At 37.8% G+C, this 24417-nt stretch overlaps 1 protein-coding gene across 16 annotated transcripts in view; it reads right to left on the bottom strand.

Moving 5' to 3' along the window:
• Nucleotides 1–24417, bottom strand: part of SCLT1 (sodium channel and clathrin linker 1) — a 239554-nt gene that overhangs the window by 56862 nt on the left and 158275 nt on the right. For 15 of the 16 annotated variants that reach the window (XR_015144274.1, XR_015144271.1, XR_015144273.1 and 12 more), the window contains one exon: nucleotides 16986–17182. The exons of the other annotated variant lie outside the window; for it this stretch is intronic. Coding sequence is in view for 11 of the 15 variants with exons in the window: in XM_086346748.1 (XP_086202874.1) it covers nucleotides 16986–17182 (197 nt within the window). In the remaining 4 variants the exon portion in view is untranslated. The remainder of the gene's footprint in view (nucleotides 1–16985; nucleotides 17183–24417) is intronic. 16 annotated transcript variants of the gene reach the window in all.

Below are 24417 nucleotides of genomic sequence, written 5' to 3'. Positions count from 1 at the left end.
AGGAAGCACAAGCCAGAATCAAGACTATTGGGAGAAATATCAATAACCTCAGATATGCAGATGACACCACCCTGATGGCAGAAAGTGAAGAACTAAAGAGCCTCTTGATGAAAAGTAAAAGAGGACAGTGAAAAAGTTGGGTTAAAACTCAACATTCAGATAACTAAAATCATGGCATCTGGTCCCATCACTTCACGGCAAATAGATGGGGAAACAGTGGAAACAGTGGCTGACTTTATTGTTCTGGGCTCCAAAATCACTGCAGATGGTGATTGCAGCCATGAAATTAAAAGATGCTTACTCCTTGGAAGGAACGTTATGACCAACCTAGATAGCACATTAAAAAGCAGAGACACCATGTTGTCAACAAAAGTCCGTCTAGTCAAGGCTATGGTTTTTCCAATGGTCATGTATGGATGTGAGAGTTGGACTATAAAGAAAGCTGAGTGCCAAAGAATTGATGCTTTTGAACTGTGGTGTTGGAGAAGACTCTTGAGAGTCCCTTGGACTGCAAGGAGATCCAACCAGTCCATCCTAAAGACGATTAGTCCTGGGTATTCACTGGAAGGAATGATGTTGAAGATGAAACTCCAATACTTTGGACACCTGATGTGAAGAGCTGACTCATTTGAAAAGACCCTGATGCTGGGAAAGATTGAGGGCTGAAGGAGAAGCGGACGACAGAGGATGAAATGGTTAGATGGCATCACCGACTCAGTGGACATGAGTTTGGGTGAAGTCTGGGATTTGGTGATGGACAGGGAGGCCTGGCGTGCTGTGGTTCATGGGGTCGCAAAGAGCTGGACACGACTGAGTGTCTGAACTGAACTGAGACACTAGGAAACTAGTTCCAGCTAGAATGCTTGAGATAGAAGAAGAAATTCAGAATAAAGAAAGTGGTAAATATATGGGCTAATATAAATGAACTGTAATTACACAAAACAGTAAGGTGAAACAAAAACATTACAAAGCAGACTTTAAAATCTGGTGACAATATAATTTCCAAATCTTAGGAGGAGAAGTGGAATGATGGGGAAAAAACACGAAGTCAATAAAGAGTACAAGAAAGGAAACAGAAAGAAAGCAATGACAGAAGTATGGAAGTGGAAGTGTTAGCCACTCAGTCTTGTCTGACTCTTTGTGACCCCATGGACTGCAGCCCACCAGGCTCCTCTGTCCATGGAATTTTCCAGGCAAGAGTACTGGAGTGGGTTGTCAGAAGATTCCCTTCTCCAGGGGATCTTCCTGATCCAGGGATGGAATCCAGGTCTCCCGCCTTTCAGGCAGATTCTTAACCATCTGAGCTACTAAAACAATGAAAACAAATCCCAGTATAGTTTAGATTACACTGGATATAAATGAACTAAATGATCTAAAGAAGAACAACATATTGTTTCTAAGAGACGTATTTATGGAAAACAGAAGTAATTAACAATAAAATAAGAAAAATATCCCCATTTATTCAGGAATTTTAAAATGTACTTATAAATAACATGGACTGAAAGAAGAAAAGATAAAAATTTTAAAATATTTAAAACTGAGTAATTGTGAAAATACTACATACATCAAAACATATGCTAAAGCTATGTCAGTATCTAGTGGAAATTTTATAACATTTAAGAATAGATGCATTAGGAAAAAATGAAAACCCGTGAGACATGCTTCTATTCCAAGAAGTTAGAAAAGGAACTACAACGTGAAAGTCTTATTTTGTCTGATTTAAGTACAGCTACCACTGCTCTCTTTCAGTTTCCACTTTGAGCCTGTGTCCTTAAAGTTGTAGTGAGTCTCTTATAGGCAGTATATAAATGGGTCTTGTCTTTAGTTCACTCAGCCGCTCTATATTTTTGAATGAAGCCCTCAATCCACTTATATTTGGAGTAATTACTGATATGTAAAAATCTACCAATGCCTTCTCATTGACTGTCTTCTGGCTGTTCTGCACTTCTCGTGCTCCTTTTTTCCTCTCTCTCTGCCTTCCTTTGTGAATTGGCGTTTTTTGTGACAAGTCTCCTCTTTGTCTTTTGCAAATCTAGTACAGATTTTTGCTTTGTGGTTACCACAAGGCTTACTCAAAACATCTTACAGATAGAACAGTCTATTTTATGCTGAATACAAAAACTTTGCTTGAATACAAAAACTCTGCCTTTTTTCTCCCCTGCCTCTTCAGTAATCTACCTCTTTTTATATTGTGTATTCATTAACAACTGTATTCATTATGGTAGTTATAGTTATTTCTAATACTCTGGTCCTTAACCTTTATACTATAATTATCAACACACCATTTTACAGTATTAGAGTTTTCGGAACTTGATTATTTACCTTTATCACTGTATTGTAAATTTTCATATTACTAATTAATATTTTTTAAATTCCAGCTTGACAAATTCCATTCAGCATTTCTTGTAAGGCACGTCTAGTGATCATGAATTTCCTCAGTTTTTGTTTATCTGGGAAATTTCTGAGGGGATAACTGCTAGATAGAGTGTTCCTGGTTGGCATTTTTTCCCCCTCCCCTCTCAGTACTTTGAACACATCATCCTATTCTCTAATTTCAACATTCTCTAACATCATACACAAAAACAAACTCAAAATGGATCAAGAACTAAGTAAGGCCAGATACTATAAAACTCTTAGAGGAAAACATAAGTAGAATACACTTTGACATAAACTGAAGCAAGATCTTTTTGGATCCACCTCCCAGAGTAATGAAAATACAGACAAAAATAAACAAAGGGGACCTAATTAAACTCAAAAGCTTCTGCACAGCAAAGGAAACTATAAACATAAAGGAAAAGACAACACAAAGAATGGAAGAAAATATTTGCAGATGAAGCAACAAGGGATTAATCTCCAAAATGTATAAAACAGCTTATGAAGCACACACACAAAAAACCCCAAACCAAAACAAAAAAAAAACAAAAATCCAGAGACAGAAGACCTCAATAGACATTTCTCCAAAGAAGACATACAGATGGCCAAGAGACACATGAAAAGATGCTCAAATTACTAATTACTAGAGAAATGCTAATCACAATCACAATGAGATACTACCTTCTACCAGTCAGAATGGCCATCATCAAAAAATCTACAGATAAATGCTGGAGAGGGTATGGAAAAAAGAGAACCCTTCTACGTTGTTGCTGGGAATGTAAAGTGGGTATAGCCACTGTGCAGAACAGTTACGGAGGTTCCTTAAAAAACTAAAAATACAGCTATCATATGATCTAGCAATCCCACTCCTAAGCATGTATCTGGGGAAAACCATAATTTGAAAAGATACATGCACTCCAACATTCACTGCAGCACTATTTACAACAGCCAAGAAATGGAGGCAACCTAAATGTCCATCAACAGAGGAACAGATAAAGAAGATGTGTACATATATACACAGTGGAATATTATTCAGCCATGCTACCGCTAAGTCGCTTCAGTTGTCTCCGACTCTGTGCGACCCCATAGATGGCAGCCCATCAGGCTACCCTGTCCCTGGGATTCTCCAGGCAAGAACACTGGAGTGGGTTGCTATTTCCTTCTCCAATGCATGAAAGGGAAAAGTCAAAGTGAAGTCGCTTAGTCATGTCCATAAAAAGAATGAAATGATGCCATCTGCAGCAGTGTGGATACTTCTAGAGACAGCCATGCTGAGTGAACTCAGATAGAGAAAGACAAATATGATATCTCTTACATGTGAAATCTCAACAAATGGTATAAATGAACTTATTTACAAAACAGAAATAGAGTCACAGATGTAGAAAACAAATTTATGGTTACTGAGGGGGAAAGAACGAGGAGGGATAAATTGGGAGATTGGGATTAACATATATGCACTACTATATATATATATATATACACACACACATATATAAAAAATAGATAACTAATAAGGACCTACTGTATAGCACAAGGGACTCTATTCAATATTCTATAATGACATGGGAAAAGCATGTAAAAAAGAATAGCTGTATGTATACATATAACTTATTCAGTTTACTGTAAATCAGAAACGAATACAATACTGTAAACTAACTATATTGTAATAACAATAAAAAATACATGTATAACTGGGGTAAAATTACTTTTCAAAAAATCAAGTGGTATTCCTGAAGTCATGGTTTGTAAAGGGCATTAACAATCTTTCTAGCTCAGACTATAAGCAACAGATAGGGCTGTACTAAAACTAGTTTGACAGACTCAAGGGAGTTAAATGCAACATTCTATGTCTTTCCTTTTGGCAAGTGCTTTGATCCATACCTCAGGAAATACAAACTAAAACAAAACACATTCGCTATCAATAATCTACTGGGAGTGATTAGTTGGTGTTCACAAGTTACCTATACAATATAGCAGAATCCAAGGATTCAAGAAAAGTATTTTATGGGTTAAGAGTATGACAGAGATGATTACAATCATAAATATTTTTCAGTAAAACATATTAATAGGCATTACAAAGGAAATAAATGTTTCTGTGTATCTGTATACATGTGTGCATATATAGAAACACATGTATCAAAAATAGCCTATCATTTCATGTCAGATTTTGCCACAAAAGTGTAGGAAGATAACTTAGGAAAAAACTGTTTTCAGTTTTTTAAAATTTAGAATTGCAGATGATGAACTGTAGACTTGTATGAATTTTTTTAAAGTCCAGAGCTTCCTCATGTATGACATAGGGAGTGTGATGGTTAATTTTATGTGTCAAATTGGCTGGGCCATGGTGTCAAGATGTTTGGTCAAACATTATTCTGGATGTTTCAATGATAGTATTTTTGGATAAGATTTACATTTAAGTCACTGAACTTTGAGTAAAGCAGAATGCCTCTCATAATGTGGGTGGGCCTTATATAATCAGTTGATGGCCTGAATAGAACAAAAAGCTGACTTCCTCCAAGCAACAGGGTACTCTGCAACAGAGGACTTTTGGACTCGAACAGTAACACTGGCTTTCAGATTTCCAGCATGAATGCCTTTGGACTTGAAAAGGAACAGCTTGACTATCTAGCCTGCTAGTCTTCTCAATCAGAGTTTGGACTTGCCAGGCCTGTACAATCACTTGAACCAATTCATTAAAATAAACCTTTACACACACAGACACACACACACACATTCTCTCTCTCACATACACCTTATTGGTTCTGTTTCTCTGAAGAACCCTAATACAGGGAGCATAATAGCATTTACTTCATAAAGCTTTTGTGATGATTAAAGGAGTATGTAGAGTGGCAAACAGTGTATATTCAACATATAGTTACCATCATAAATATGTGTGCGGAGAAGGCAATGGCACCCCACTCCAGTACTCTTGCCTGGAAAATCCCATGGGCAGAGGAGCCTGGTAGGCTGCAGTCCATGGGGTCGCTAAGAGTCGGACACGACTGAGCGACTTCACTTTCACTTTTCACTTTCATGCATTGGAGAAGGAAATGGTACCCCTCTCCAGTGTTCTTGCCTGGAGAATCCCAGGGACGGGGGAGCCTGGCGGGCTGCCGTCTATGGGGTTGCACAGAGTCGGACATGACTGAAGCGACTTAGCAGCAGCAGAAATATGTGTGTGGCTTCCCAAGTGGTGCCGGTGGTGAAGAACCTGCCTGTCAATGCAGGAGATATAAGAGACATGGCTTCAATCCCTGGGTTGGGAAGATTCTCTGAAGGAGGAAATGGTAACCCACTCCAATATTCTTGCCTAGAAAATCCCACGGGCAGAGGAACCTGGCAAGCTACAGTCCATGGGGTCACAAAGAGACAGGACTTAAGTGACTTAGCATGCACATCATAATCTTTAGACTGATGTTAAACCTCATTTATTTTATATGGTTTTGTTCTTCCTTACATAAGCATTGTGAACTGAACAACATCAAGAATTACACTATGACAAGCACATGGTGGTGTCTTTGGACTGCACCAACTTAGTTAACCTGCAATTATGTTTCCCAGGATTCCTTTCCTTGCCTGGTCCTGGGCTGGTGTTGACCATAAGAGAAGTTTGTGCAGTAGCTGTGAAGGCTGGCAGGATACCTGGCCCTGTGGCAGCTCCTGCACAGCTGCTGATATGTTAGGTCACTATAATGGTGTGGGGCACCACCTGAACCTTCAGCAATTCCATTTTCTGCCTCTTGTTAGACCTCCTCTTTTGGCCTCTTGGACCATGTACAGATCCATGGTGAAGGGCAGCAGCCTCTCCTGCAGGTCATCCACAAAGTGGTTTGACGTGGAAGTGATGAGAGACAGGTGAAAACAGGGTTTCAGTTTGTCCTTGTGAGCTGTTTCATCTGCATTCAGCTGTCCTTCACAACTGCTGGTTCAGAGACCCACAGTGACTTCAGGTTTAGCATCAGATGCAGAGACAAGTGCATTTAATTGAATTCTCTACCAGTGCCACTGCATAAGGTCTAATTCCTACAATAAATCCCATATTCTATTACTATTCAGTACTGTCCGGAGTAGTTCTGTTTCCTTGAATAAACCCTGATGCATAGAGAAATTGGTACCAGAAGTAGTTCCAGAAGATATAACCTTATGAATGGGTACTCTAACTGGTTGTGAATTACCTAGAATTGTTCTATGCTCTGCTTAAATTTAAAGGTCAGTGGTAAAGGGGACCGTGATAATCCATGGTAAAAGAGTTAAATTATTACCTGTATAATCAAGTGCCTGTATACTGTAACATTTTGAGTGACTAAATAATGACAGGGAATGAAGAAAATAATGCAGCTTCCAGGTATAATGGAAAGCTCTGAAAATAAAAATAAAGGGCTCAGAGTTTTAAATTCTGAGTTCAAAGTCTAGGTTAGGGGGCCAGAAGCTGCTGTTATTACCCTAAAAGAAACCCTTATCTCCAGCAGTTGCAAAGCTGAATTTTCTGAAAATCAAATCCAAAGTCTAATCCCAGGAATGGCTGAATACCACCACAGGCTGAATGCATAACCTCGCAGGGTCTTTTTTCCCCTCCAAGTTGAAATGGGGACATGTGAACAGACAGACTCCAATGAAGCTGGAGCCTTGAAGCCCTAAATTCTGTAAGGCTTTCTCTGAGAGTAGAAGCAGTTCTTCTTCTCTATTTGGGAAGATAAGTCTCCTTTGCCTGAAGAATATGTAAAGGACTCACCTAAGGAGGTTGCCTTGCAACGAATAGGTAACTTCTTTCAGGAATTACCGTGCCATCATCCATTGCTTCTACATCTATGGCCAGACTGAAGTCTACTTAGCTCTAGGAAATGAGGTAGAAGACGAGACCTCTGAGGTGGCAGAAAGCACCATGATAATTACATGATTTTGCCAATTTTACATAGAAATCAGAGAGTATGTGTGACTAGATCCTAAGGGTGCTAGATTACAGCAAAAAACAAAACAAAACAAAACAACACTGGATGAGGCCATGTTTACCAATATGGGCTCACAAAGCAGATATTCTATATCCAATGAATTAGCTCAAGTATTTTGGTTTGCTTGGTTGGTTGAACAAAATCTGGATTCAAAGGCGACCTATATGGAATACTGAAATGTAAAAAACTCGTTGTGCAGCACGGAGCAGACTTTCTCAAGCATGGCACTACTAACACCATTGGCTGGAAAATTCTTTGCTGTGTGGGGCTGTGCTGAGCACTGCAGGATGGTTACCAGCACCCCCGGCCCCTATACACTAGCTATCAATAGTGTCCCTTAATGTGTCTGAATATTTTCAAGAGAAATGTTCCCAGGAAGAGAGGAGGACACACTCATCCCCACGTGAGAATCTGGTGTTGAGAAAGTTATCAGAGGTCAGGGAGACTGCCTCCTTCAGGAGGGTCTAGAGGACACTGCCTTCACCAGGACTATGAGAAATACAGTCAGGAGGGGTGCCTCATTATCCCTGAAGAGGTCTGTAGTGGCTATTCTCTGGGGGACAGAAATGACAGTGGGAACTGCTACCATGGATCTGGACTACCTGAATTTAATGAAAATGATACAATTCTCAACAGCAAGGGCAATGTTGTGGCCTTAAATCTCCAAAGCAAATGCAGTCATCATTACAACGGCAGTAGAGTTCAAATAGTAACCCGCAGAATCTGATTTGCAGAGCTCTTTGGGGCTTGATAATTTTATCACTGTCATCCTAGAACTGAAATAGATGGGCAGTCTACTCAAGCCTTGTTTGATCTGCAGAAGAAAAGCTCAAGATCTTATGAATAGCAGTGTTTAATCACTATAAGACAGTATCATGGCTCTTTAACCCGAAGAATTGATGCTTTTCAGCTGTGGTGTTGCAGAAGACTCTTGAGAGTCCCTTGGACTGCAAGGAGATCCAACCAGTCCATTCTGAAGGAGATCAGCCCTGGGATTTCTTTGGAAGGAATGATGCTAAAGCTGAAACTCCAGTACTTTGGCCACCTCATGCGAAGAGTTGACTCATTGGAAAAGACTCTGATGCTGGGAGGGATTGGGGGCAGGAGGAGAAGGGGACGACAGAGGATGAGATGGCTGGATGGCATCACTGATTCGATGGACGTGAGTCTGGGTGAACTCCAGGAGTTGGTGATGGACAGGGAGGCCTGGCGTGCTGCGATTCATGGGGTCGCAAAGAGTCGGATACGACTGAGCTACTGAACTGAACTGAAACTTAAATCTGTTCAGATTCAGAGCCCCTTGAGTGGAGGAAGAAGTTGCAGGTTCCTTTAAAGGAATCTTTTATACATTCATATATACTTCCTCCTAGCTTTCCCCTAAAAAGGACCTGTGAAGAGTAGGCAGGGTAACCATGCAACAGGGAAGGGAAATTCAGACACTTTAACGATTACTGGAAACGACAAATTCCTAGAGATTCTAAATACCACTGTGGTCCATCAAGCAGAGAAGTAATTGCAGGCGGGTCATCAAAGGACTTTAGGCTTGAGCTGTCTCAGCGGGCCCAGGGTGTCCATAATCCTACCTTGTGGTTGTTTCCTGATTCTGAGATACATAATTGGGAGACATATTAAGCAACTAACTGGCAAAATCCATACACTGGTTCCCTAACCAGTGAAGTAAGGGCTGTTATGATAGGAAAAGGCCAAGTAGCATTTGATGAAGTCCAGTGAATAGAGGAAAAGTAGAATAAATGCTGGATTTTAACTTCATCTTTCCAGAAAAAGCTGTTTCTATAATATCTTCCAAAGGTGACCAAAGAATTTTTTCTTTAATATCATTCTGAAGTCACAGACTTTTAATATATTTGGTATGTTAACATTTACTACAGATATTTTCTTTGATGAACTATCAAACTGTCACCATATAGGCCAGTGGGAGCTTCCTCAAGTTGGCTACTGGGTCCTTTTGATTTGATCCCAATAATCTTGGTATTGTCCATGCCTTTCGCTACCACAAAGTGTTTCCTAGGCTCATCCTATACTTTCCTATCCCAGATCTGTAATCAGTCATTTCTCTAAGGAGTCCTGGTTTCTTTTAGGATACCTCACCTGCATCTGAATACTGGCCACTGTATCTAGGTCCTTTCACCAAAGCTAGTAAATACTCTGACAAGGGTAGAATAGTATACACACTGTACACTATGCTTTTTTTTTCGTTTTCACTTAATATTTTGGATACTGCTCCATGTGTAAGTATTTTGGCTGAGATTACACTATATCTCTATATCGTCAGGGCAGGGGGTATTAACAAATGTATAATATTAAGGATTCTGACCAATTAATATGATATCTCTATTTACTTAGACCTTTATTTTTAATACCCTAGTTTTCACGAGAAAGTCTTATACATTCTTTGTTAAATTTATTCACAGACATTTGATATATTTTGATACAACATAAATTATACTATTTTTAAAGCTTTATTTTGAAATGTTTGTTGCTGGGATGTGGAAACACAATTGGTCTGTGAATTATTTTGGATTTTCTACACATACAATCATTATGTCTGTGAAGAATGACTGTTTTCTTCTTTTCCAGTCTGTATACGTTTTATTTCTTTTTCTGGACATAGTGCACTGATTAGGACTTCTGGTACAAATACTAACAGAAGTGGTAATAGTGGTCTTGGTCATCTTTCCAGTCTTCAAAGAAAAGCTATTAAGATTTATGTTTTGCTATTCAGAATAATGTTTGATTTAGAAGAGATACCTTTATAAAATTAAGTAAATTCTATTTCTAGTTTGCTGAGACATATTAAAAATAAAAAATGGATACATATTAAATTTTCTCAAATACTTTTTCTATCTCTATTGAGATAACCTTATGATTCTTCTCTTTTAATAAGTAATGTGGTAAATTACATCAATTTGTTTTCTAATGCTTTAATAATTTTGCATTCCTTGGATAAAGTCAAACTGGTAATAATTTTTTGTTATTTAATGCAAATAGATGCTTTTTATAATTCATGTAACGTTTTTAGCCATGAGAGGACAGGTCCAAATGTCCTAGCTCACCAATAAACGCAAGCAAAATTTTCCCTTTCTTTCAAACTAATTCTAAATACATTTTCATTCCAGCATTTCACCAAAACTGTTCTTATTTTTATTATCAATAATAAAAGCACCACAGGGTACCAAACCGAAAGGTTCATTCTCAGTTCTATCTTACTCAACCAGTCACTAGCATTTTATAAAACACTATGGTTGGTGGTGGGGGCAGGGGGGTTGGCCAAGCTAGCAGAGTAAGAAGACTCCAAGCTCACTTCCTCTCAAAAGTAATAACTATCTGCAGAACAGCCATCAGTGAAAAAGCCCAAAACCTACCAGAAAAGATATAAAACTAAAGACATAGTGAAGGAGCCACAGTGAGATGGGTAGGAGGGATGGACTCCTGATATAATCAAGTCCTATACTCTCTGGTGGGCAACCCATAAACTGGAGGATAATTATATGCAGAGTGAGAGTTCTGAGCCCCATGTTGGGTTCCCCAGCCTGGAGGTTCTGTACTGTGAACACAAACCCCTGGAGATCTGGCTTTGAAGGCTAGTGGGGCTTAATTTCAGGAGCCCCATAGGACTGAGGGAAATAGACTTCACTCTTAAAGGGCACACACAAAATCCTACGTGCACCAGGACCCAGGGCAAAAGCAGTAATTTGATTGAAGCCTGGGCCAGACTTACCTTGTTGGAGAGTCTCTGGAAGAAGTGGGGATGCCTGTGACTCTTCCTGTGGACATAGACACTGGTGGTAGCCATACTTAGGAGCTATCTATTGCATAGCTACTGATGCTTGTGGCTGCCATCTTGAAATCTTCCCTCTGGCTCATTAGTGTCAGGACTTGACACCACCCAACAGCCTGTAGGCCCCAGAATTGGGATGCTTCAGGCCAAAAAATTAACTGAGTGGGGTTACAGACCACTCATCAGTAGACAGGCTGCTTGCTGCTGCTGCTAAGTTGCTTCAGTTGTGTCTGACTCTTTGCGACCCCATGAACTGCAGCACACCAGGCCTCCCTGTCCATCACCAACTCCCTGCCTCTAAATATGGCCCTGCTCAAAGGACCAAGACTCCGCTCCACCCACCACTGAGCAGGCAATAGCCCTGCCATCCAGGAAGCCTGCACAAGCCTCCAGACCAGCCTTACCCACCAGAAGGTAGACACCAGAGGCAAGAAAACCATGATCTAGCAGCCTGCATATCCAGTCCACTAACAGTAGGCCAACACAAGCTTTGGAACACAGCAATCCCCCATAAGCAACTGTGTCAAGAACCTGCCCCCGCTCATCAGCAATCTGACATCAGCTCTGGGATCCGTGGGCCCTACAGCCAGATTCCAGGAAGCGGCTCTGTTCGCCACTAGTATGGCATTAACCCCAGACCTAGAATCACAAAGCAGAGGGCAGGCAACAGCTCAGAGTCTTATAAATGCTGACTCTGCCCACCAGAGAGCCAGCACTAGCCTGAGGCCCCTGAGGGTTCCACAACAAGCTGCTTCATAACTGGGTCTCACTAACTAGTTCACAGGAGCATCCATATAAGATACGGCCTGGCAACCAATCAGGCTACAGGACAACAAGCCCACCAGACTGCCACACAGTCAGCCCGCCACAACAGAAGGACCCACGCAGCCCTCTTGGGGTACCCCTAGAACCTACAGTTTGAGTGATGAGAGGGGAGTGTACTGCTGGGATGCATAGGATGTTTCCTACAGAAGGCCGCTTCTCTAAAGTTGAGAAGTGTGACTAATCTACCACATACGTAAAGATACAAATAGCAACTTAGGCTAAATGAGGAGGCAGAGGAATATACTCCAGATGAAGGAAGAGATAAAATCCTAGATGAAGAAATAAGTGTAGACAGACAATATACCAGGAAAGGGTTCAGAGTAATGACTGTAAAGATGATCAAAGAACTTGGGAAAAGAATACATACAGAGAGTGAGAAGTTAGTAGTTTCTGTTATAAAGAGAAAACATAAAAGACCAACTAAACAGAGATGAAGACTACAAATGAAATGAAAAATACACTAGAAGGAAACAACAGGAGACTGAATGATACAGAGGAATGCATCAGTGAGCTGGAAGACAGAACGAGGGAAGTCACTGCCACTGTACAGATAAAGAAAAAAAATAAAAAGAAATGAGGATAGTGTCAGAGACCTCTGGGACAACGTCAAGCATTGTCAAGCATACATTGACAACGTCAAGCAGAGCATTAGCATTTCAGAGAGAAAGGGTCAGAGAAAATATCTGAAGTCATAATAACTCAAAACTTCCTAAGCCTAGGAAAAGAAACAGTCCAGGAAGTGCAGAGAGTTCCAGAGAGGAACCATACTAAGACACATGATAATTAAAATGACAAAAATTAAAGATAAAGAGAGAATATTAAAAGCAGCAAGGGAAAACCAATAAATACCATACAAAGGAATGCCCATAAAGTTATCAGCTTATTTTCCAGCAGAAATTCGGCAGGCCAGAAAGGAGTGGCACAATATATGTAAATTGATGAAAAGAAAAAAACAAAAATCCTACAACCAAGAATCTTCTACCCAGCATGGTTCTCCTTCAGATTTGACAGAGAAATTAAAAGTTCTATAGATAAACAAAAGATAAACTTGAGCACCAGCAAAACAGCTTTCCAACAAATGTTAAATGAAGTTATCTAGGAGACAAAGAAAGGCCACAACTAAAAACAAGAAAATTACTGAATGGAAAAGCTCACTAGTAAAGGCAAACACACAGTAAAGGGAGGAAATCATCCACACAAAAAGCTAGTAGGGAGGTTCAAAGGCCAAAGTAGTAAAATCATCTGTATCCACAATAAGCAGTTAAGGGATACGCAAAACAATCAGATGTAAAATATGAAATAAAAAATAGTAATCATGGAGGGAAGAGAGTACAAATGCAGGTATTTACAATGCATCTGAAATTAGAGATCAGCAATGTAAAACAATGTTAAGATCATGGCATCTGGTCTCATCACTTCATGGGAAATAGATGGGGAAACAGGGGAAACAGTGAGAGACTTTATTTGTTTGGGGGGCTTCAAAATCACTGCAGATGATGACTGCAACCATAAAATTAAAAGACGCTTGATCCTTGGAAGGAAAGTTATGACCAACCTAGACATCATATATTAAAAAGCAGAGACATTACTTTGCCAACAAAGGTCAGTCTAGTCAAGGCTATAGTTTTTCCAGCAGTCATGCATGGATGTGAGAGTTGGACTATAAAGAAAGCTGAGCACTGAAGAATTGATGCTTTTGAACTGTGGTGTTGGAGAAGACTCTTGAGAGTCCCTTGGACTGCAAGGAGATCCAAGGAGATCAATCCTGAATGTTCATTGGAAGGACTGACGTTGGAGCTGAAACTCCAATATTTTGGCCACCTGATGTGAATAACTGACTCATTTGAAAAGACCCTGATGTTGGGAAAGATTGAAGGCGGGAGGAGAAGGGGACGACAGGATGAGATGGCTGGATGGCATCACTGACTCGATGCACGTGAGTCTGAGTGAACTCCGGGAGTTGGTGATGGACAGGGAGGCCTGGCGTGCGCAGTCCCTGGGGTCGCAAAGAGTCAGACACCACTGAGCGACTGAACTGAACTGAATGTAAAAAATCAATTAAAACTGCTTTGTATCTAAAGCAATATGATTTACAAAAACCTTGTGGTAACCACAAAACAAAAATCTGTAACAGACATACACACATAAAAAAGAAAAAGGAATCCAAACACTAAAGATAGTCATAAGTCACAAAGAAGAGAACAAAAGAAAGGAAAAATCTCCAAAAACAAGCCCCAAACAATTAACAAAATGGCAGTAAGTACATCTCAATAATTATCTTAATTTTGAATTGTCTAAATGCTCCAACCAAAAGACATAGACTGGCTGACTGTATACAAAAACAAGACCCATACACATGCTGCCTACAAGAGACTTCAGATCTAGAGACACACACAAAGCTAAAGTGAGGAAATGGAAAGAGGTATTCCATACAAATGGAAATCAAGAGACGGCCAGAGTAGCAATACTTAGATAAAACAGACTGTAAGATTAAGATTGCTGGAAGAGACAAAGGAGGACAACACATAATAATCAAGGGATAAATTCAAGAAAAAGATATAACAAATATAAATGTATATGCACCCCATATATGAGCACCTAAATATATAAGGTAAATATTAATGGACATAATAGGAGAAACTGACAGGAAATAATAATAGTCAGGGACTTTAACATCCCACTTACATCAATGGACAGATCATCCAGACATACAGTTAGTAAGGAAATCCTTGCCTTAAATGACACATTAGATCAAATGCACTTAATTTACATACAGAGAGAATATTCTACCTGAAAGCAACAAAATACACATTCTTTTCAAGTGCAAATGGAACATTCTCCAGGACAGATAACATGCTAGGCCAGAAAATAAGCCTTGATAAATTTAAGAAAACTGAGATCATATCAAGTATCTTTTTCAATCACAAATCTATGCAACTAGAAATCAACTACAGGAAAAAACTATAAAACTACAAACGTGGAGGCCAAACTATAGCTACAAAATCATCAATAGAGCACTAAATCAGAGAGGAAATTTTAAAAATTCCTAGAGACAAATGAAAATGAAAACACAACAATTCAAAACTTATGGGACACAGTAAAACCAGGTCTAAGAAGGAAGTTTATAGTGATACCTGCTTAATCTGACATTTTCCCAAAAAGGACACACAGATGGCCAATAGGCATATGAAAAGATGTCCAATATCACTATCATCAGGGAAATGCAAACAAAACCACAATAAGATATCACTACACACCTGTCAGAATGGCTAACATCAAAAGGAACACAAATAACAAGTGCTGGCAAAAATGTGGTGGAAATGGAATGCTAGTACACTGCTGGTGAGAATGTAAACTGATGCACTCACTGTCGATAACAGTAAGGAGGGGGAGAAAAAAACAGTATGGAGGTTTCTCAAAAACTAAAAATAGAAGTACCAATTCCACCCTTGGGTATTCATCTGAAAGAAAAAAAAACCCCACTAATTCGAAAAGATACATGCACTCCAAAGTTCACAGCAGCAATATTTACAATTGCCAAAAAATGGAAGCAACTTAAGTGTCCATCAATAGATGAATGGATAAAGAAGACGTGAAATATATACACAGTAGAATACTACTTGGCCAAGAAAAGAAACTAGTGAATATAACAAAAAGAAACAGGCTTGCAGCTACAGAAAACAAACTGTGGTTATTGGTGGGGAGAGAGAAATGGGGAGGGTTAGTATAGGGGTGGTGGATTCGGATGTACAAACTACTAGGTATAAAATAAGCAAAAGCATATATTGTGCAACACAGGGAATATACCCAATATTTTACAGTAACTATAAATTAAAATGTTGTGAATCACTATATTGTACACCTAGAACATATAATATTGTACAGCAACTACACTTCAATAAAAAGAAATAAACTGGCAAAAAAAAAAAACAAAGCAAACTTTAATGGTTAGGACCATATTGACTATATCCAAGCTGACTAAATTTGAAACCAGGATCTTTTACTTTGTTAGCTATCTGACCTTGAACAAGTTCCTTTATGTCACTCAGACTCCGTTTATCCATCTGTAAAAAGTAAATATCATCTATTTTTATGTCATTCTTTTTGAGTTGTTTTTTTTTTTTTTTTACTATTCTTTCTCCTGTTTGTCCCAGAATTTTTTCTCAGGCTCAGCTAAATTTTCATTTCTCCAAACTAAATTTTAGAACTTAGTCCTCAGTTGCCTAATTTCCCTATCCAGACTTATTTTCTATACCTTCTAATTCCATGACTTTAAAAATTATGTGTATTTTAATCACTCCTAAATTTATAGCTCTTGTTGCAATATCTTCCCTGAACTCCAAACTTGTGAACCTAACAAGGTGATATTCTTTTTTTTTTTTTAATTCTGACTTAAAGATCTTTTAGGTAGCTCATACTTAACATGGCCCAAAGCAAACTTTAAAAAAATGATTTCCAGTCCTTTGAAACTTAATCCAAGTTACCATCATTTTGTACTTGGATTGTCACAGTACTGATTCATCTTTTCTCTTCTTCTACCCTTGACCCTCTCCAGGCTATTCATAGAGCAGTCAAAGTGACCTGTTGAACATTTAAGCCCGATCATATTATTTTGTTAAAAGCCCTTCATAGCTTCCCATTTCATTCATCATAAAAGTTCATGTTCTTCCTGGGCAAACGTCAGCAAACTTTTTCTTAAAGGGCCAAAGAACAAATATTAGGCTTTGTAGGCCAAATAGATTCTGTTGCAACTACGGAACATTACTATGCTATATCTATACATGAATAGTATTATGATTCTAAACTGCCATGTCCAACAAAAATCATTTTATTTCCTGGGATATGCATACAATTTATAAAACAAACAATGTTAGTTTGATCTATAATTGTCAACATTTTTCATAGTAATTTAATATTTGTTGTAAAAAATATAAGGTACAGACTTACATATTTTTACAAAAAGATTATGGCAAGGACATTAAACTAAAGGTTAAATAATTTTTCTGTACAATGTACCAAAGAATTAATAGTGGACTTACTTTAGATTATTGATTCTAATTTCTGCACTTTCAGTGAGTTTCTTTGTTTCTTCTTTCCACCTATTGGCTGCTTTCTGTGTAGTAGCTAAGAGATGCCTCAGTTCAACAGTGGAATTTCGATTACTGTCTTCCATTTCTCTTAATTGAACTTCAAACGCATGTTCCTTTATTGAAAATTCATGCTCCATTGTACTGATCTAAGGAATAAAATGAAAATAGTATTTTCTTTTTCTTTTCTGTTATTCTAGGAGACATAGTGATCACTGATAAATACAATCATTTATTGTGTGGTCTGTGGCACAGAAATGTTTGGATGAGGAATCTATATAAAAATTAATTTTATAATTTGTCTCCATCATAGACGAAGACTTATCCTATGTTATAGTATAAATTTAATGAAAGCAGAATTAAGATGGAGAAATATCAATAACCTAAGATACGCAGCTGACACCACTCTTACGGCAGAAAGTGAAGAGGAACTAAAAAGCCTCTTGATGAAAGTGAAAGAGGAGAGTGAAAAAGTTGGCTTAAAGCTCAACATTCAGAAAACGAAGATCATGGCATCTGGCCCCATCACTTCATGGGAAATAGATGGGGAAACAGTGGAAACAGTGTCAGACTTTATTTTTTTGGGCTCCAAAATCACTACAGATGATGACTGCAGCCATGAAATTAAAAGACGCTTACTCCTTGGAAGGAAAGTTATGACCAACCTAGATAGCATATTCAAAAGCAGAGACATTACTTTGCCAACAAAGGTCCGGCTAGTCAAGGCTATGGTTTTTCCAGTGGTCATGTATGGATGTGAGAGTTGGACTGTGAAGAAGGCTGAGCGCCGAAGAATTGATGCTTTTGAACTGTGGTGTTGGAGAAGACTCTTGAGAGTCCCTTGGACTGCAAGGAGATCCAACCAGTCCATTCTGAAGGAGATCAGCCCTGGGATTTCTTTGGAAGGAATGATGCTGAAGCTGAAACTCCAGTACTCTGGCCACTTCATGTGAAGAGTTGACTCACTGGAAAAGACTCTGATGCTGGGAGGGATTGGGGGCAGGAGGAGAAGGGGACGACAGAGGATGAGATGGCTGGATGGCATCACTGACTCGATGGACGTGAGTCTGAGTGAACTCCGGGAGTTGGTGATGGGACAGGGAGGCCTGGCGTGCTGCGATTCATGGGGTCGCAAAGAGCTGGACACGACTGAGCGACTGAACTGAACTGACTGACTGACACATTTTTTAACACTTTCCTCAACACCTTGAAATGACAGTAGGAAAAAAACATACCACTAATATAAACCTGCTTTCATAATCTATTTTTACTTTTGCTGCCTGGATGGACAATAAATGTTCATGCTCTTAGTAACTGAGAGCTGGGTTTAAATTGAAGCCATTTATGTTTTTTAAAACACACAAAAAGATGTTTATTGGCTTATTATAAAGGATACAACTCCAGCAGAGCCAGATGGAATAGAGATACACAACAAGGTACAGGATGGTAGGGGGTGTGCAGAGCTTCCAAGCCCTCTCCAAGTATGCCATGCTCCCAGCACCCTGATGTGTTCATCAAAAGCTCCTCTGAGAGGCTCCTCAAGCCACTTTTGATTTACATACTAAAGTTCAGGTTCTTTCAAAGAGCTTTGTAAAGTTAAAAAAAGAAAAATTATATATGGGAATTCCTTTACTACCACAGTTACGGTATACACGGACAATTTCCCCTCCCCTCCAGAAAAGACTAAAATGCTTTTCAGAAAGTTATATGTAAATGTCTTCAATTATTTCTAGGTTATTTATGTTATTATAGTAAAAAAAAAAAAAAACCTTAATGTAGAATGAACATATGAATAAATGCTCTTTGGATACCCTAAAGCTTTCTCAACTTGAGGTTCAAGGAGAGAATTAACCCGAATGCTCTAAAGTACCCAATGTATGTAATGAACTGTCTGCTTTCATATACATCTAGAATGAAACTACCTATTACCATATTTGAGGCAACTGATAAAATAGTTAAGTAGTTACTAGAACAATTTCTTTTACTCTCAGGCTATCTGTATCTTGCTACACTCAAGAAATATTATAAGGAACACCTATCTTGTGATATTTTAAAGAAATGTACTTTAAAAATGGTCACAGCTGGAATGGCTTCTAGTAAGTTATTAAATATGACTACTTTCAAACTGAAAAAAGAATGAATAAGAAGCCTCAATTTTATTGATTCAAAAAACAAAGAAAACTCAACAACAGCTAAACTCATGGCTCGTGGGGGAAAACTACAAACATTCTGTCCTCATTACTTCTGCTCAATGCTGCACACTTCCTAAATCTCTTAAACTTGCTTTCTCAAATGGTACACAAGTACAAGACTGACTTTATAAATACTGGCACTGGAAAAACTACCTTGGATTTATTAATTTTGTATCGTATTACTCCTGGGCAAGCCTCCTGAGACTCTGTGACTTCTGCTCTATTTAAAACATTTTTAAATTACTGAATTTTACAAATTTTGAACTGAATATCCTTCCTTGCCTCAATCTCCACTTTCTCTGGAGAAGCCACGGTTCTGATATCTTAGGTGGAAATATTTAATTCTGCCTCTGTCTCTCTCACATACATCATGTATTAAAAACTGATCTATAAATCTACATAGTTTTATCACTCTTCCTGCCTAGTTAACTCCCCATTTCTACTTGACAAGCTTGACAAGCCTTATTCCAAGGTCCTTCATGATAACCTGCTCTCTACCTAATTCTATGAGACTGTGTTATACTACTGTTCCCTTCTCTTTGTTTCTGTCACAATGCATTCTCATTCCTGGATCTTCTTACATGCTCCCTTTGACTAGAATAATCTTTCCCCTCCTGCTTATCTTAGTTATTTCTACTCAACTTTTAGAACTTAGCTAACTTATTGCTCCCACAGGGAAATTCTCTATCTATCTAGAAAAAGCTCTCATAGTGTCCTATGCTTTTCCTAAAGAGCATTTACTAGTTTGCAAAGATACAATTAAAGTTTGCCTACCTCCATGCAAATAATAAGTTGTTAAGGATGGGGACCATGTCTTTTTCGTTTACTATTACATCTTTAGTGTCTGAATCATAATAAAGGTATCAAAATTCAGTCTTTGAATGAACCCCAGATCCTTCAGTTGACACAGTTCTGACTTAAACTGGACAGGTCTGCAATGATGCAGGATGGATAAGGGCCAAGACAACTCTGTCTTCAAAACAAAAGTCTTACTAATGATTCAATTCAGAATGCAGGGTCGGAAAAACAGATTTATGGTCTCCTTCCCCTCTTCCTTTGTGTCCTTCCTTTGCACAAAACTATTCACTCATGTAGACAGGATTGCTAAAAACTAACCATCTCCTAATTTTATATTTTTATGAGGAGTATTTAGACCACAAAGATATGTAGATCCTTTGCAGAAAGAAGGAAGGAGTTAGGAAAAGAGGAAACTGGGTAGTGGCTTTAAGATCAAATGAAAACTTCATAAAATAAGTTGTTATAGTTCTCAACCAACTGCCCTCTGAATAACCAACTGTTTTGATCTTTCTGGCTCCTAAAGATCCCACACTTTTTCATGGGGGAGAAAAGCAGCAAAGTGTAGTACTAGATTCTTATGTTGTCAAAGAAGGAATCAGCTACAAAGCAATTTATCTGACAGCCCTCCTCCATAAAATAGAATTACAGCTATCTAGTCCCTTATTTTGGAGAAGGAAATGGCAACCCACTCCAGTGTTCTTGCCTGGAGAATCCCAGGGATGGCAGAGCCTGGTGGGCTGCCATCTATGCGGTCGCACAGAGTCGGACACGACTGAAGTGACTTAGCAGCAGTAGCAGTCCCTTATTTTGGAGAAGGCAATGGCACCCCACTGCAGTACTCTTGCCTGGAAAATCCCATGGACAGAGGAGCCTGGTAGGCTGCAGTCCATAGGGTCGCTAAGAGTCGGACACGACTGAGCGACTTCACTTTGACTTTTCACTTTCATGCACTGGAGAAGGAAATGGCAACCCACTCCAGTATTCTTGCCTAGACAATCCCAGGGATGGGGGAGCCTGGTGGGCTGCCGTCTATGGGGTCGCACAGAGTCGGACACGACTGAAGTGACTTAGCAGCAGTCCCTTATTCACCAATGACTCTTTTCTTAAGCTACATGCAGACTTGGCATAAAGGGAGCATTTCTGGTAGGAAAACTTTCTTTTTGTTTTTCCAAGAAACATCAGTTATTATTCTGAATTAAAGATAGACTAAATGCAGTATCAAGTAGGGGAAATTCATGTATTCCCTTCTCTCCCATTATAAGAACCCAATCCCCAAAACACAAGTATACTGTAAAATTATGCAAAATATAAAAAAATTAAAAAGACAAATATATAGTCTCTGTAATCTACAACTCAGAGAGATAACTACCTCTAACTTTTACATCATTGTTATTTATGAATTTTAAAATTGAGATTAGTGGATACAGGATTACAATATATATAAATACATATATATATTTTTAAAAATATTTAAAAATATTTTTAAAATATATTTTTATTTTTAGTTTTCATTTTAAAAAATACTTAGGACATAACAATACAAACACATTATAAATTATTTGGAAACGTGATTTTTAATGATGACTCAATACAGCACTTTATAAATGTACCATAATTTAACTATTTCTAGATAGGTTGTTTTTAATTTATTACAAATAATGTTGCAATGAACTTCCTTAAATTATAAGACACTGTAATTATTCTATTATGACTAAATTTTATAGACTCTCAATGTGTACCATTTTACAACTGCAGCTGCACATTCACTCAAACTGACAACTTTGCAGTTAATTAATACAGAGTTTAAACTTTTAAAAAACTTGTTTATTAGCAATTTGTTTTTCTTAGTTTGTGAATTCTGCTCACGTCTCATACATGTTTCCCTATTGGGTTACAATTTTTTCATATTTTTCAAAGCTCCTTGTATGATCTTTGTCTTCTGTCATATTTATTAAAACTATTTCATCCAGTTATTTCTCTTTAAAATATTTTTAAAGTTGTTTTAAATATTTAAAAACAGTATACTAACGCATATATATGGAATTTAGAAAGATGGTAACAATAACCCTGTGTACAAGACAGCAAAAGAGACACTGATGTATAGAACAGTCTTATGGACTCTGTTGGAGAGGGAGAGGGTGGGAAGATTTGGGAGAATGGCATTGAAACATGTATAATATCATGTATGAAACGAGTTGCCATTCCAGGTTTGATGCACGATTCTGGTTGCTTGGGGCTGGTGCACTGGGACGACCCAGAGGGATGGTATGGGGAGGGAGGAAGGTTCAGGACGGGGAACACATGTATACCTGTGGCAGATTCATTTCGATATTTGGCAAAACTAATACAATTTTGTAAAGTTTAAAAACAAAATAAAATTAAAAAAAACAAAAACAAAAACCTTATATATAAATCTATCAATATATTTATTTATTTGCAATTCTCCCATTTTTCAGTTTTGCTGACAAAGTTCTTTCCCATCTATCAGTTAAATATTCAACTTCATTTCCTACTAATGCTGTATATGGTCACTAATAGTTTTTAGTTATTAATTCATATGAAATTTATAATATGACATTTAAAAATAAGAAAATTTAAGATTTTTTCAAAGTACACTGTCATTTTTAAATTATGGAAATGTTTCAATATAGAAACTTTCAAGCATATACACAATAGAAAAACTTTACAATGAATCCCTATATGCTTATCGCCTAGTTTCCATAATCATTAAATTCATAGCCACTCCTGCTTGATCTACAATTCTACTTACCTTCTTCTGCCAAGATTTACTTCTCTCTAGCTTACAATGACATATTGAACATGAATTTTAAGGGTACAACTCAATTTTTATACATATAGTGACATATAAGCATCACCACCCAGATTTAGCTACCTCAGAAACTGGCTCTCTTATGTGCCCTTCTAATCAGTATTCATCCACCGAAAATGCAACCACTATTCTGATCCCATCCTTATAGGTAATTATGCCTGTTCTTCATTTGCATATAATGAAATTAATATACTGTAAGTTTTTTAATGTCTGGCTTCTTTTTCCAATATTATGTCTGTGAGACTCATCTGCCATTGCTTATAGATGCAGTTCATTCTTTTCATCTATTCCATATATGAACATACCATAATTTATGTCATCTCACATCAATGGACATTTGAATTATTTCCAGTGTTTTGATAAGATTAAAATTTCTATGAATATTCTTGTACACATATTTTGATGAACACAAGCACTGATACCAGCTGGGTATGTAGCTAGCATTTTTATTATTTGGCATAGTATGTGTGTCCAACTTAAAAAGATACTACCAAATGGTGGCTGTACCAATTTATATAACAAAAATAACCTACGAAGGTGCTGGATTTTTTACAACTTTGTCCACACTTGATACTGTCAGGTTTTAAAATTTTAGTCATTCTGGTATGCATGCTATAGTACCTCATTATAGTTTTAATTATATTTCCACAGTAAATAATGAAGTTGAACTTTTTTTCATGTATTCTCTTTTATAGACTAATTCTTTTGTTCATTTTTGGAAATGGGGTGTCTGTTTTTTTCTTTTGATTAACTTTTTTTCTTACTATTTCATTATTTACTGGTAAAAGTTTTTATATTCTAGATATGAGTCTTTTTTTTTTTTGGTTGTATGTATTATAAATACTTTCTTCTACTTTTTACTCTCTTAATGGTGTCCCTTTTGATGAGTTAAAAATCTTAATTTTAAAGAAATCCAATTCATCTACCTTTTCATTATGATTAGCTCTCTTTTTGTTCTGTTTAGGAAATTCTTTCTTAGCCAAGATCATGAAGTTTCTCCTTGAAGCTCCATCATTTTATATTTCACATTTAGGTCTATAAGGCAGCTCAAATTAATTTAAATAAATGGTGTGATATAAGGATCAAGGTTTATTTTAAAAATATGGACCGAGCTGAAGTCACAATATTTATTGTAAAGATAATTATTTCCCTTCTGAACTTTTGTGGTGCCTTTGTTATAATGAGGTGATTATGAAAACTGGGTTTGTCCCTGGATTCTGTTTGTTCTATTGATCAGGTTGATTATTCTGTTGATTACACACTGTCTTAATCAGTATAGCTTTATATCAAGTCTTGATACCTGGTAGTGTGATTTTTCCCCTTTGTTTTTCAAAGATTCCTCACAGATTAAAGCAAAAAAGCACAAGCTTCTTTGTATGATATGTAAGAGTCTCTTTTTCAGTTTACTTTTATAAATAGCCACAGTGTTTGACATTTGCAATAGGAGGCATTCAATAAAATACGCTGATATGAATTAGGTTGGGATGTGGCTTCTTATGAGTCCTCACAGTAGTGAAAGACCAAGTGAAACACTAATGCTACCGCCCCATGTCCTTACTATGAA

The sequence above is a fragment of the Bos grunniens genome, chromosome 17, assembly GCF_055505025.1.
Source record: "Bos grunniens cultivar Pamir isolate PY7600 chromosome 17, Bosgru_T2T1.0, whole genome shotgun sequence".
In the NCBI taxonomy this organism is placed as follows: Eukaryota; Metazoa; Chordata; class Mammalia; order Artiodactyla; family Bovidae; genus Bos; species Bos grunniens.
The sequence above is the reverse complement of the archived record's forward strand: the minus strand, read 5'-3'. Positions and strand labels throughout refer to the sequence as shown.